Source organism: Calypte anna, chromosome 2 (genome assembly GCF_003957555.1).
Source record: "Calypte anna isolate BGI_N300 chromosome 2, bCalAnn1_v1.p, whole genome shotgun sequence".
Taxonomy (NCBI): domain Eukaryota; kingdom Metazoa; phylum Chordata; class Aves; order Apodiformes; family Trochilidae; genus Calypte; species Calypte anna.
Genome location: NC_044245.1, coordinates 133,111,474 through 133,127,693, shown reverse-complemented (window position 1 = coordinate 133,127,693; position 16,220 = coordinate 133,111,474). Strand labels below are relative to the sequence as shown.

At 38.4% G+C, this 16,220-nt stretch overlaps 1 protein-coding gene across 1 annotated transcript in view; it reads left to right on the top strand.

The window, feature by feature from the left end:
• ANGPT1 (angiopoietin 1) overlaps positions 1-16,220 on the top strand; it is a 157,824-nt gene that overhangs the window by 100,446 nt on the left and 41,158 nt on the right. The window contains exons 5-6 of the mRNA XM_008502688.2: positions 5,621-5,748; positions 9,697-9,798. Of these exons, the coding sequence (XP_008500910.1) occupies positions 5,621-5,748; positions 9,697-9,798 (230 nt within the window). The remainder of the gene's footprint in view (positions 1-5,620; positions 5,749-9,696; positions 9,799-16,220) is intronic.

The window sequence follows — 16,220 nt, the reverse complement described above, 5'->3', positions numbered from 1 at the left end:
ACTGGAAGTCTCTGTTAGATCTCCCCAGAACTGTCTTTTCTCCAAGCTTTTCTCCAAGTTCCCTCAGCCTGGATTTCTAGAAGTGTTCCGTCTGAACCTGCTTTATCAGATCCATGTCCTTCCTGTATTTAGGGCTCTAGAGCTGGATGCAATATTCAAAGTGAAGTCTTAGCAGAGCAGAGCCAAGTGGCAGAATCAGCTCTCTTGATCTGCCGGTCATGCTTCTTTTGATGCAACCCAAGATACAATTGCCCTTCTGGGCTGCAAATGCACACTATTGGTTCATGTCCAACTTTTTGTTCACCAGCACCCCCAAGTAATTTTCTGCAGGGCTGTCGGTACGGTCTACCTGGACTTCAGCAAGGCCTTTGACACCATCTCCCACAGCATACTCCTGAAAAAGCTGTCAGCCCACAGCTTGGACAGGGGCACTCTGCGCTGGGTTGGGAACCGGCTGGAGGGCCAGGCCCAGAGAGTGGTGCTGAACAGTGCTGCATCCAGTCGGCAGCCAGTCACTAGTGGTGTCCCCCAGGGATCAGTGTTGTGCCCAGTTCTGTTTTATATCTTTATTGATGATTTAGAGGAGGGGATTGAGTCCAACATCAGAAAATTTGCAGATGACACTAAGCCGGGGGGGAAGTGTCGGTCAGCTGGAAGGCAGGAGGGCTCTGCAGAGGGACCTGGACAGACTGGAGAGTTGGGCTGATTCCAACGGGATGAGGTTCAACAAGGCCACAACAACCCCATGCAGCGCTACAGGCTGGGGACAGAGTGGCTGGAGAGCAGCCAGGCAGAAAGGGACCTGGGAGTCTGGATTGACAAGAAGCTGAACATGAGCCAGCAGTGTGCCCAGGTAGCCAAGAAGGCCAACGACATCCTGGCCTGTATCAGAAACAGCGTGGCCAGCAGGCTCAAGGAAGTGATTCTGCCCCTGTACTCAGCCCTGGTGAGGCCACACCTCGAGTACTGTGTCCAGTTCTGGGCCCCTCAGTTTAGGAAGGATATCGAGGTCCTGGAGTGGGTCCAAAGGAGGGCAGCCAGGCTGGTGAAGGGACTCGAGCACAGATCCTATGAGGAGAGGCTGAGGGAGCTGGGGCTGTTCAGCCTAAAGAAGAGGCAGCTCAGAGGAGACCTCATCACTCTCTACAACTCCCTGAAAGGAGGGTGTAGCCAGGTGGGGGCTGGTCTCTTTTCCCAGGCAGCTCTCAGCAAGACAAGAGGGCATGGTCTTAAGTTGTGCCAGGGGAGGTTTAGGTTGGATATTAGAAAGAATTTCTTTACTGAGAGGGTGATCAGGCATTGGAATGGGCTGCCCAGGGAAGTAGTGGATTCTCCGTCCCTGGAGATATTTAAAAAGAGACTGGATGTGGCATTCGGTGCCATAGTCTAGTAACTGCAGCAGTAGTGGATCAAGAGTTGGACTTGATAATCTCCGAGGTCCCTTCCAACCCAGCCAATTCTATGATTCTATGATTCTATGAACACAATGTCTCCTTGAGATGGAGTAAGAAGGCTCCATTAATACACTTCACTTGATCAGGTGGCCTGTAGTAAACTCCAGCCACAAGGCTCCCTTTGCTGTCCTGATCCCTAATTCCCACACATAAACTTTCAGCCTGCTCATGGCTATTCTTTAGGGACAACTCTTCATACCCTGTCCACTTTACACAGAGGGCAACACCTCCACCCCTTCCTCTCCTGTCCTTTCCGAACAGCACTGATGAGCACACTGCAGTCAAAGAAGGGTGAGGATCTTCCTAGAGGAGAACTTCAGATTACTAAATATGTCAGAAGCTGTTTTTTCTTAGTAGTCAGTTTGTACTTCTTCAAACCCAGGCAGAAAATCAGGCATCCTTCATTTGTGACAGCTGTTAGGAATTAGTAAACCATTTTGTTATTGACTGATTTTATGACTAACAGAAGAAAAATGGTATCAACCCTACACAGAAGCACACAGAGCTAACGATCAGTCAAGGGATTTCCCTGGCTAGTGCTTTGGGAAAAGGTCCCTTCATGACTGAGATCTATTATTTGCAAGCTCAAATAACCCTTTCTGCTTAGGAGGACAACCCTGATTGATACCCTATTAGTAGAATTAGCAGAAAATCTTCTCAACCCTGGCTGTTCACAGCCTCTGCATTAGCAGAAACCTCATTATTTTAGGTTCCTGTTCCTCCACAGGGCTGCAAAATGTTTGCACTGCCAGGGCTATTGCCTCTACTTGGGAACAGCCATCTGATGGAGCTCTGGGCAGTTATGATGTATTGCCTGGACTCAAATCATCATCCAGGGTACTGAGGAAAAGAAGCACCTGAAAGACTGGTAACTGAAAGAAATAATTCCTCAAGGAGGGAAAAACAGGTATCATAGCCCAAGGAAAAAAAGTCCAAAAAGACTTGGTAATGCAACGAAAGAACTTGTTTATAGGCATCCTTCCTTTAAAGGAGCATGACTTCATCACCAGTTTATTCATCCAGAAAAGGCAATCAAAAAAACCCTCCAGGGCTTCAAATTTTGGCTGAGTATTTAGCTTCAAAAATGATAATATTATTTTGCTTGACATAGACTTATGTTTTTCTTCAGGTACATAAAACTTTGGCATAAGCATTATACTCACATCTACCGTGTGAGCCAATACATCACTCAGGAACGTCACTTGATGTATAAAAGATTCAAGGTCTATGTAACATTACAGAAAAAACAGTCTGAAACTATAGTGGGTAGAAGTGGTTTGGAAACTGTATGGAATATTAAGTCAGAAAAACAACAGCAAGCCACAGAAAAAAACCAAACACATTTTACCCTAAAAGAATGTTACTATAATATTCCTGAGTATTAATTTTGTGATAATTTGGGGCTGTACTTGAAAACTCCTATCTAATATATTCAGAAAAACTGAACTTTGTGCTAGTCATGATGAATATACTGTACTGCAATCTGTAATAGTTCATCTCCTTCACAAGGAGCTGAGCTTTCCTGCAGTGGTTACACCAGCTCCTGAGACAGGCAAGAGAAGCACCTAGGGAAAGCCATCTTCTACTAGGTACTGTGGTTCACTGAATAAAACTCACTGCTGCAAATGAAGGCTGTTAGGTTGCTTAATCTATAAGAAATTAACACATCTGATGTCTGTGGTCTCTGGTATTTCTTCTGTCAGATAGTGAGAGAAAGGATGGTAGCAACCAGACACATCTATAGCAGCTATCTGTCCTTCATCACATAAACAGGAGTTTTGTTGGGTTTTTTCTAGCCTTTAAGATTGAGGGAAAAAATATTTCTAAGTATGCTTTCTAGAGATCCACCTCCTTAGAAAATTATTCTCAAATCTAGTTCTAATTACTCTGAAATTAAAATCTTACCTTATTTTGAAGTTAAATAATATTAACTTTAGGATATACTCATGATTTTTTTTGTCTGACTGACAGTTAAAAAGGAACCAAATTCAAATTTTCACAATTGACTGTTAAGTAATTTCCAAGTGCTTTTCAATGTGTATATAATGGTAAAGCAGAGGTAAGATAATCTCTCTACCTATAGATATTAAATATAAGTTCTTTATGACACAAAAAATGAACACTGCTTCTGCACAACTAAATAAATTTTTAGACAAGAGACTTATGTCTGCAGTTGAAACAACAGCATTAGAGAAATTCAGGCCAGGAAGAATGGATCTAATCTAAAGCTCCCTGAAATCAATAAGAGGCTTTGGTTTAACTCCTCTAGGCTTTGGCTCCAGCCCCAAGTAATTATTCAAGTTCTACTTTGGCCACTGGTGCTAACACCATCTGCTTACAGGAAAGTAACACGAAATCTTTAAATAACACAAATCATGAAGCCTTATTTTTTTGTCTTATCTTAAAAATGGCATCTTTGAGAGTGCACTAATGCTGTGTATCCTGCTGAGCATCTCATTCACTGCCATCTCATGTGAGGGTGCCAGCACTACTTTTTCCAAATAGGGCTAAGTTCAAAGCCATTGGTTTTTCAGTTGGAGTTCATAGGCATGTATATGAACCAGGCTTTATTTTTATTGATGATTTTGCATAAAAATAATAAATATGTAGCAAATGCATAGAAAGGGAGAATTAAGCTGATTTTGTTTGTTAAAATCAAATGTAAAAAGAAAACATAAAAAAGGGGAAAAAGAATATGATGCATGTGTAATGCCCACCTAAAGAGCAGAAGAGTCTTACATTTTAGGATTAGATTTCTGACTATTTTACTATTTTCACCTTTTCTCAAAATCACTGAGGTAAAATATTTAGCCTTTCGTTTCCTCAATTTCCCCATCTGTGAAATGGTATTAATGCAAATTTATCTGGCGGGAATTTGCCATCCTATAGTACTGCTTCGAAGTGTTCAAGGGGAGATAATGGGTCAAGCTGCAAAATCTTGGCAATATTGCAGAGTGTTTTATATCCTGGATAGTCCCACATGCTGTGCAAGGCCATTGTTTATTTACACATCATTGACGTTAAGCTCCAGCTTTACAGCACAGGCCATTTCATTGAGAGTGAATAAGGTGTAGTCCCTTTTGTACCTATAATACATTTTCAAGCCAAAAATGAAAAAGATTTGCCTGTTACCAGACGATGAGTGTGTCTGGAGGTCTAAAGTATTGTTTCCTTATTGTAGGGGTTAATGAAGTGCTGGCTCAGGCCCTGCAACAGCTCTTAAGGACATGTTTAACTAGAAGAATCTGTGTAGACTGATAGATTTTCTTGGGAATACTGATGTGCTTAAAGTACGTGTTGTTGGAATGAAGTCATATCCTTCTCTATCATGTGGGGTCACGTTACTTTTGTTTGTGAAGTGAATGAACACTCTCAGATGTTACTCCTTCTAAGAAGAATTAGGATCCTCAAATATCTCTTCCTCCTTATTTCTCAGACCAAACTCATATATGTGGTCTGCATGCAGATCAAGATCTTCACTGATTTTCTAAAATTAATTAGCTCTCTTTTCTGAGCCAAAAATAATTCAGTATATCCTGACTCTAAACAACTGACTTCAGTAGCACTGTTTTTCTCTTTTTTTCCATGATAATTGTACTTTCATGTGTATAGAGATGAAAATCACAAATTAATTCTCTGCCAAAAAAGTAAACTTAAGTCAATATTCTTTTGCCTCAAGCCCTATACTGGTCATGGTAGTACCCCATGGAGAGAGCGCATGGGTTTCTTCTGAGGTTCTGTGTTGCTGTCTTAGGTAAGGGTCTGTCTCAGATCTCAACACTGAACAAGCTTATTCACCTCCATGTGCCATCTCTGTGGCATTCTTTGTCAATCTCTGAGACACAGCTTGAGTCAAGGGCTACACCAGCAGCCGCACAGACCTTTGCACTCAGAAGGAATGTACTCTGTTCACCTCTCTGTAGCCAGGATGCTTTATTTAGCTATTTGCATCATGACTTGCTTCTCCTGGTACCTATTCTGCCTATATCTGTCTAAAATTTTCATACTAATTCTTTAATAGAACTTATCAAATGCACTAACTGCCTAAGTACCATAGTACAGTGGGTACTGTATGTTTAAAAGCAATACAATGTGCAGAAGGGAACTTCCTTGGTAAACAAATTCTTGATTGCCACTGTAACTTATTATGGGTTTTTGTTTTGCAGTTTTACTAAAGAATGCAAAACAGGAGGAAGAAAAGCCTTTCAGAGACTGTGCAGATGTATACCAATCTGGTTTTAACAAAAGTGGGGTCTACACTATTTATATTAACAATGTGTCGGATCCTAAAAAGGTAAAGTAAATATTTGGTATATTTTCTTATTTATTAATATGATGTTGCTCTGGCCTTAAAGGAGCATTTGGAGCCTTTATTGAAGTTCTCATTCTGCAAAGTGTTGTAGTGGAATAAATAACTTGGGATATATTCAGCCTTGAATGAAATACAATAGAGTGAAGGAAATTATAAACTGTATTCTTCCAAACATTGTTCTTTCTCACTGACAGAGAATCCTTCCTAAGTTCCAACATACATTCAATACTTGATTTACTTCCTCCCACTTGGCAAGCTCAGTTGAATCAGACAGGCTGCAAATAAATCTGAGAAAATGTTTAGAAAAGTGCTATAAAGAGAAAGCCGATGAGGGATTATCTGGTAAAATAAGGAAAGAAATAGTATAATGAGTTGTCAAAAATAAAGATTTACAAAAATTCTGCACCTCTTTTAGGGAGCAGGGATGAGTATTTTTTTGCTGTAAAGAACACAACAAAATATTAGCACCTTTTGAAATAATGAAGCGTTTATAATCCAGTTCTTTTAAAAAAAAAAGATCTTTTGGAGGTCTTTTTGATGAAAACAAAACATTACTCTGTAAAGAAGTCTGATTGTTTGGAAGGCTTGTGGTGCTAAGGAACCTGAGTCAAATGAAGCTAGGAGCATGACACAACGACCTAAGCCTCACTTAGTCATGGAGAAAAGTTGTTCGTCCCTCTGGCTGGGAACTAATGGGAGCAGCCTCCAACAAGGCTAAAAGCTGATTATCCAGAAGAGGAAAATCGAATTGTGTCCAGAAACTGGGCCAAATAGGACAGAGGGAACAACATATGTCTGGAAAATTTATTCTGCAGTAGAATTCTCACTGCAAATAGAAAAAGCCAATTACACATATCAGTGATGTTATTGACCATAGTCATGTAATAATTATATTAAGGTATGTAAAACTTATTTCTAACCTTTCTAACTTCTAACTTTTATTAGAAGCCTTTTGAAGCCTGTAGATGTTAAGATGCTAGAGTTGCCTAGGGAATTAGTTTGTTAAACCCTGAGTAGATTTGGGGTGGGAGAGTGCTCTGGGCAAAGATATGGTGAATGTGAATGGGGAAAAAATTGACATGATGTAAAATACACAAACCCCTTTATGCATTACTGAACAGCACTAGAACAATAAAAGAAGTTCTGTAGAAGCTCTTCAACTCATAAGTCAGATGTAACGTCAAAGTCCAAATTGCATGTAGAAATTGTTTCTACTTAGCCTTATTAAAGTTCATAAACCAATCCCAGAAATAGGGTTTCAATTAAAAAAACATGGTTACCTGAAAGAACTACGGCACTGATGGTTCTGTATATTTACCTTAAATCCACTTCACTGGTAATACAAGGACAGTGAAGCTAGAAGTCACCCCATGTTTCCACTTTACCTCTGTGTGCAGACAGTTTGATCAGTCAATAGAGGAAGAACAACCCAGCGACATAATTGAATTATTTTCCCTGGAGGCTTCCTGTTTTATCAAGAAAACCTGAGGGAGGAGTGGGGGGAGGAGGGTGAGAGAGAGTGTGTGGAGGGCATTTCTGTTACCACTTGTTTCTTTCTTGCTCTAGTGATAACACAGCAAGAGCTCATCCAGGCACGTGAGAAGTGTGATTGCCTTAACAGATGTTTTTTCAGACATTAAGGTCATATTAACAGTCTGCAAGGTAGTGCTGTGCAGAGATAGCTGAACTAGCTCCAGCTGAGATAGCTTCAAAATCACGTCAATGTAGCACTGCACAAGGTCCAATTAGCCCAGAGGTAGCACCATGCTGACATAGAGTGCTCTGGCAACCAAGGTAATATCCTGGTTGGTGCTCCTTGGATACATACACCTCGTTTAAAGCCAGATTAGTTATTTGGATTACTGCAGTGCAATGCACAACTCTGACATGTCTTAAGAGGCCTAATGTCTTGTTACATTTCTGTAATAGATATTTGCAGCCACTGGCAACTGTCTCATTCACAGTAATTTTATACTATAGGTCACAAAACTATATCTTCTTTCAATGTTATATTTCCCAAGAGCCACTAATTAGAATACTGGTATCTGATAGAAAGTAATCCTTTGTCATATATACAAATTTCAGTTCTAGTGTTTTGTAGGTTTTACCCCCATATATTCGAAGATATGTTTAGAGTTTATACACCTCGTTTTTATATTTTTCTTTCATGTTCCTGTCTTCAACAGTTCATTAGTTGTAGTGATTCATTTCTGTTTAAAAGGATCCTATACCATTCCAAATTTTGGAGAAGGGAAGAGAAAAAGTTTGGCTTGAAGTATTAACCTTGTTAGTTGGCTAAGCTAAAATACATACAAATAATCTCATATATCCACCTTTAAGTAGCTTGAGTATTTTTACCCATGCATTTTAGAAAGAGCAAGAGTGCAGTGCTTTGGATGTTCTTTTAATCAAAATCAGGTTAATTTATTGTCAGTAAACTCAGAATTTAAAGATACATACAATGTAAAGTGACTTTTCTTCATCTTTTTCTCTTCTGTTCGGGGGTTAAATATCAAAACATTTTAAAAGGTGTTGAATGGCTGAACGGCTTGACCTCATCTGGGATAGAATCCAGTTCAGGACATTTGTTGGCACAATGAACATCTATAATCAGCTTGGCACTCCTGTTCATGTAGCAGGTGTTTGTGTCTACTACTATGGAAAGTGCCAGACCACACAGTGATGGGTGGTGAATAATGTGCTGCTGAAAATCTTTTTTTCACTGAGCAGTTTTCTCTTTTAATTTTTTACATTATACAGAAAACATCTAATTTTTTTTACAGGTGTTTTATTATATTTCAGTAAAACCCCATCATTTTTTGGTGCTCATCTTTAAAATGAGTAGTCCTAATAGAGATGAGCATTCAATGTTTGAAAAATTAGCAGCAGATTCATGGGAGCTTGAAATGACTTACAAGAAAAGTAAACCCATCATTTAGAAATTCTCACTATAAATCAGACTAAAGAAATTAAGTCCTGTATAAAAATGTTTTGACTCAGTCTTCCCTGAAGGAGGAATAGGGCCAAAATGTTTGTCTAGCAAATTGTGGGTTTTCTTGTGGTTACCCTAAATCAAGTTCACGTTTGAATTGTTCAATATTCTGCTTCCTTCCTGTACCTACACTGGGACTTCACTTGGCATTGCCTGCAGCAAGCTAAACCAAAAGTACTTACACAGGATTGCTATGACAATGCTTATGAGCAAGAAAGATTTGAAATTGGTGAGGTGGAATGTGGCTCTTAAGTTAACTGAGGGACAAATTTTTGTTTAACTGAACTGATAGTAACTTTCAACCTTGCAAAGCAACTTAAAGCTAAATTACTGACCAGCCAGTGCAGAATAGGCTGACTCTTCTCAATGTAAATGCCGAAAACTAAGCGGATGGTTGACACCTCTTCAGCCCTCTTACTTACTGACATCTTACTTCAAAAGAGGGATAAAATTATCCAAGAGTACTGACAAATGGACTGTAGGATAGTTCCAGTGTCAATATGGCACAGATAGTACACAGGAATGAAAATCAGGACAACTTCCTTGACTGAGCAACACTGAGAAACTTTGCTGGATCTTAAAATCAAGTCTGATACAAAAATAGGAAAAAAGTTAATGCTATCACTTTAAACGTGCTAAGAAAAGTGAATTTTATGCAGAGAAAATAAAAGGCAAGCATGCAGAGAATGAGAAAAGTAGATCTGAGGATATGGAAGGGGATGATGAGCAGATGCTCTGGGACATTATGCTGAAAGAGTTGTAAGCAAGCAATTGAGGAGACCATTGAGGGCACAGGGCACGAATCCATCAGAAAAGAGGCTGACTTAGATCTGTTATTCACAAATATTTTTTCCACCTTAGATGACAGGATTCCAATGGAAGTTTATTTTAATTGCTTTTGTATGTGTTTGTGGTGTTTTTTTGTTATTACTGCATAGGTCTTTTGCAATATGGAAATTGCTGGAGGAGGCTGGACAGTTATACAACACCGAGAAGATGGGAGTCTTGATTTTCAAAAAAGCTGGAAAGAATACAAAATGGTAAGGTCAAAAATGTGGAATGGCTGTACAATTCATAGAAGCATTAGACTTCACATAGTACTTCAAATTATCTTGAGAAGATAGTTCTGTTTATATTGATGTGATGTTTTCCTGCAGTCTTTTATGAGGTACCTTTTTTCATATCTGTTACTTTTAAAAATTGTAATATTCTTTTTACTCAGTTGAGTATTATTTAGGTTTTCTTTCAGATCAGTTACTGAGATTAAAATGTGGTCAGGCCAAGGCATATGCACTAAAAAATATTGCTGTCTGTCCCTCTGAAATTTTAACTTTCTGTGATTTTAAGGGATAACATACATATGATGATGTTCCTAATACATGGGTGTTTTCAGCTGAGGGAAACTCCTTCAGAACTTGGAGCATCTCAGACAGGAATTAGAAGTTTTACTGGGGTATCTCCCAAGTCATACAACACCTCTGCCAATCAAGCCAGTGTACTGGAAATGTTGATACTTCAAATAGGATTAAAAGAAAATAAATAGCTTACCAAATTACATGTGACATGACTTCAGCAGGCTATTTTCCCTTTGCCAGCTTAAAAAATTTTTACTCCAATCTAAATAACTTCTGTGTTTTCTCATTTGCTGCCTGATCAAACTTTTTGATGGAGCTCCTTTCTCTGGGTCCCTGAGGACTGGCTTGGATTTCAATGACATTTCCAGTGAAGTTTTCAGAACCATGTCATCAGCTTGAAAGAGGAAAATCTTTGTTCTAAGAGTTTTCAAAAAGGAATAAATGAAGAAAGCATTTAAAATGCTTAAAAATATAAAAGCAAGTTCAGTTCAGAAAGTTTATAAGGGAAAAGTTCTGTTACAGAACTTATAATTTTAGAAACAAATGTAGTAGCAAGTTAATGACAAAAATATCCTTTTGGATTTTATGAGTGCCTTTTTTTCATTATTCTATATTACTTGAAAATATAAATTTTACGGGTGAAAAATAACCACTTGGGTCAGACCTCTGTTACTATGGATAACCACAGGATATAGTAATTTTCATAATGTATGTGAAGTGAAAAGAATATTAAAATAACAACAGATGCTTCTGAATGGATTTGCAAAATTGAAAATAATACAAAATTCTTAAAGTTTTAATTTAACAGAAAACTTGAAAAGTATTTTGCTCTATTTAGCCTCACACTCAAACAAAATATAAAATATTAATTTATTTGGGCAGAATTAAAAGCTGAAGATGCTACCAGTTCTACTTATGAGTAGAACTTATAATTTGTATATGCAATTTAACTCATTGTCAAAATATAGTCTATTTTAATTTATGCACAAAATATAAATTACTGAGATTTGGTCAGTTGTAGTCTTCTGTGCTTTTTAAATAGTATTTAATAAAAAAAAAAAAAGAACACCATCTTTTAAAAAGTTTCCCTATGCTGCCTTTTTCATACATATCCCTTCACTTATTTAAATGTTTGACTCAAATTTTCCTTTACAATGGTGTGAGGCTGATTATGTTGGTTTTTAGTTCAATTTGTCAAAATTAGTTATACTTCTCCTTAGGAATGTCACAGTCTTCCAAGACATTATTTATTTCTACCAAATAAAAAGGATCTGTGCTTTTCTGATATCCTGTAAGTCAGGAGAGAAGAGAGGACTTAGTCTTGTCTCTGCTTCTGTGCAACATTTCACCACAGTAATAGCTTAAAACTCCTTCTGTGATTCATTTGTATCAGCAAACACTGGATGACAGGGACTGGGGAACGTTTTGTGGATTACTGGAATACATGACAGTGTCTGAGCTTCAAGGCAAGGACACCATTAACTCCACTCATTGTTCAGAGAGGGTGTGCAGTGTGTATTGGATCATTTCCCCTGTCCCTCCTATCTAAACAACAGGTGATGAATGCAAAACCTTTATGCATATTTATTGATATGCAAGATTGATTATTCCATCTTTCCCTTAGTGCCAAATGTGCTTACCGGTATCGTTCAGGTTTTTAATTCTTCTTATGATGTGCAGTGTAATTTGTGACTTTGTTTGTATAGGTCATTTCTGACTACATAATATCTTGGGCCATTTCAGTTTTGTACATTCAATATTAATTGGAAGAAATTCAGAGTGAGCTCATGCTCCTCTCCTTTTTTTATCAATACTACTACAACGTTTTTTTTTTTCACATCTTTCAATGGATTTTCCATTATACTATTTCTTTATTATCACAAAAATCTGAAATCGAGAAACAGGCAATTTTTTAATAAACAGCTGCTAAGATCACCCTAAAGCAGGCTTCAATCATTTTTCATATATCCTGGACTAAAGAGGAAAGGTAAAATACTATGAGAGTTTTGTCCTGTAGAAGCAGAATATAATTTTAAAGGTATTGCTTACCACCTGCAAACCTGAATCGCTTTTAGAATGGGCTTTTCGACTCTAAAATACAATTTCTGGCATTTATTAGTCATTAGGAATAATCAAATCCAAACAAATAATAATGCTAAGTTGCATGCATATGCTAAGCTGACTATCTTGCTCAAATGTCCTCTTGCTTGAGGACTTCTTGCTCAAATATCATCTTCTCTGTTGTTGGAGAAATGCACCTTTCCCAGTCACCGTCTCCATTTTTGCCAAATTAGGTGACGGAGTGATGTAATCCCTGTTCTCTAGCCTTTTAGCATACCTAGTTAAATATTTTGGGGGGCTTCCTCTGGCCTTTAACATTATTTTCTTATTTTCCAACACTGGAAAAAAAATCTCAATAGGTATTTGAAATTCTGTGCCTTGGCCAGCCTGCGGCAATCCTTTTCCTAGCCATTTTTTTCCCCTGCATATTGATATTTTATTGTACTATTAACATCTAATTGTACTATTAACATCTAAGAGTTCCAGGTATTAAAACAAGTCTGCTGCCAACTTATCTCAGATTTTATCATAAGCATTTTTTTGTGCCTGAAAAGCACATCTGAAAAACAACATTCATTTCTTTTTCTTCATTTTCTTTTCTCCTTAAAGCTTTTGTGTCAAACTGATGGATAGCTTCATGGTGCCAATGTAGTATGGTGCCAGAGCAGGATAACATATGCTCTTCTGTGGCTTAAAGTCTGCAGCACACTGAGAGCTGAACCATAGAGATAGTTACCAGAGCTTTCTAGAGAAGTATTTTTGGATGCAGTTCTTGTGGGCATTTACATTAAGTCATCTGGAATAATCTGACTCTGTAAATTGTAACTAGTTTGACAAGTCTGGTGAACCATGTCTTCTGCTTACATAAGAGAGTTGTGCTGCTTACAACTGCTCACCCCTTCAAATGTAAGTCTCAGCTTCCAGGCCATCCCTGTACTCCCACACTGAACAAGGCCATGGCCTGGGTGTGAACGCAGTCTTGTAACACAAGACCCTTCTCATTGAATTTTAGTAGTCTTTTGGTCTAACTCAAATAGCATTCCACAAATAATGCCTGAGCAAAATGGCAGTTTGCAAAGGGTTACCTTGCTTTCAGAGCTGAGAAGGTTTTTCAGGGGTTATACTTGTTTGCTCTCTTCTACTTAACAGAGCAGTAGGGGCAGTTCAAAGCACTCTTCACAGCTTCTCCTTCCCCCTGTGGCTCAGTGAAACAGTTTTGAGGAAAAGAATTGCTGGTTCAAAGAACATGGGGAGGCGTTTTGAAGTTGACCTGAAAATAAAAAAGGAATTCAGAAAGTTTTGTGGAAAGAGGAAAACCTTCATAGAACTGGAGCTAGCTAGGTGGAGGTGTATTTCATAATTCTACAGAAACATCTCTATGTTCATTCCCTGTCAGTGGCATAAAGTGCCTTGCAAAATCAGCATGGTCCTTCAAAGGAGGACATTGTGAGAAATGGGCCTGTGAGAAAGGCAGGAAGTAGGGAATGAATGTCCTTAGAAAAGACAAAAGGCATGTTGATTCTATACAGTCAATAAATGTAATGGGTTGGGAGTGGTGTTCTTGTTGAATTATTATTTTGCATGAGTAAGCTTATGGAGGTGGGTTATAAGTACAAGAGGATAAAAAAGGCACACTTGAGACGAATGATTTTGTAACATATAGTTACAAATACTTTTTAAATGATAGATAATAGTATACTTCAAAGTCAGAAGTTGCTTACATCTAAAAAAAATCATTTACCTAAAGGGACTGGGATAGATGATATGGAAATAATTTGCCTCTTTCGAATGTTTAACAAATAATTGGGGTTTAAGGAAATGATTTTTGGTGACTGGAATGTGTATTAAGATATTGTGTGAGTAATGCCTTTCATGGAGACCCACTCTTCTGTGATAAAGAATGACATGTCACACTATTTTAAAAAAAAGTCACTTCTGACTTTAGTGGTTTGTCAAATAATTGTCCCATTTGTCAGTGCTATAAAAAGAGATGTCATGTTCTATTCTTCTCCTGAGGTCTAAATCCAGTGTGTTCAGTGGAGATAGATATGATATCAAAGTGGTGAGAGAACATACTAACTTTTCTGAAAACATGTTCATGAAACTTTTCTAGTCCTGACCAACGTTTACTCTACAGTGTGCATCTCAACAGTATGATCTAAAGGAGCAAGACTGAGACAATACTTGTTTCTGAGGGCTTTGGATTGCTAGATTGGGCTCCAGAGAAGATATTATCACACAAATAAGCATCTTCTTTATTTTGTGAATACTTTTGGATGTGAAAATAAGCACAATTTTGTATTGGAGTACAGTTGTGGTTCATATGTTTTATGATTAACACAGTATTTCCTATGAGAACTTTACTGGACAAAATCAGTTTCAAGTGTTGTGTTGACACATGGCTGTAAACTTGTGCCTATTCTACTACTAGTTCTTTAATTTAACTAGTTCTTTAATTTAATTTAACTGATAAGACTCAAACGGTCTTCCTCTACCAATTAATATAAGGTATTCCTCACATGAAAAAACTTAACAAATATTATGAAATGATATAATGATTCAGCTAAATTTTTCTGATAGCCTGTAGCAGAGCATCATGAAGAAGATTAATGCTATTAAAGAAACTTTCTAACTAAAAGATAGAAATTCTGTTTTACAAGAGTCAGGTGAGATTTTGAGAGGTTGTTTTTTTAAATAAGTGACTTGAACTTGAGTGAACTTGAGTTGTAGCAGTGTTCCTCCTGAATGTGTGCTCTCATCATGGAACAGTTGCCTTCAGGGAGCAGCACCTCCTGCCTGATCTCTTCCTTTTCGGACTCTCTGGGGCAGCCCTTCACTTTGGGACTTGTGTACCATTGACATTATAACTTTCTGGCTCTGATGTCAGTCAGCTTCAGTTCTTCTTCAGCTAGTTAGTGTAGCTGCTTAGCCCAAGCAAGAGAAGGAACAGCAACCCAGAAGTCTGATGCTTGGAATATTTAGAGAGATTATGGGGCTGAGACTCAAAGTCCCTGCTCATACCCATGTACAGATGGTTTGGCTGTTGATTTTTTATATAACATCTGTTCTCCTAATCATGTGCATCTTTGCTATTTGGCGTGAATCAAAGTCTTCTGAAAAGAAAAGATAATTAAATCCTAGCTCCGAAAGTTCCTTCTATTTACCTGAAGTGAAACAGAAGTAGATTTAGAAATTTTTGTCCTGAATCAAGCACATTATTTCTTTGCAAAGGATAAAACAGAAAGCTCTCCTAAGCTCCCAGCTCATCTTTCTTGGAACAAAGTTGGAAGGGATACACCCAAGGGTATGGAGAATGTTGGCAGAAGTGCTTACCAAGACACTTTCCATCTTTTATCACCAGTCTTGGCTAACCAGGGAGGTCCCAGTAACTGGAGCTTAACAAATGATGCCCATCTACAAGAAGGGCTGGAAGAAGGATCCAGGAAAAAGCATCTGGACCAACAAGGCTAAGTTTTGGGTATTGTGCTTGAGTCACAACAACCCTATGAAACGCTACAGGCTTGGATATCCTTCTGCATCAGAAATAGTGTGGCCAGAAGGAAGAGGGAAGTGATTGTGCCCCTGTATGCAGCACTGGTGACACTGCACCTCAAATACTATGTTCAGTTTTGGGCTCCTCTGTTATGAGAAGCACATTAAGGTATCAGAGTGTGTCCAGAGAAGGCAGACAAAACTACTGAAGGGTCTATAGCACAAATCTTTTGAGGAGCAGCTGAAGGAATGGGGCTTGTTTAGTCTGGAGAAAAGGAGGCTGAATGGAGACATTATCATGCTCTACAGTTAACCTTGTAGTGAGGTGGAGGTCAGCCTCTTCTTGTAAATAGCAAGTGACAGAAGAGGCAATGGCCTAAGGTTGTGCCAGGAGAGGGTTAGTTCAGATATTAGGAGAAATTTCTTTACTGAAACTTGTCAGGCTTTGGAACGGGCTGTCCAGGGATATGTCTGACTCTCCATCCCTGAAGGTATTTAAAAGATGTGTAGATTTGATGCTTCAGGACATGGCTTAGTGGTGGATTTGGCAGTGC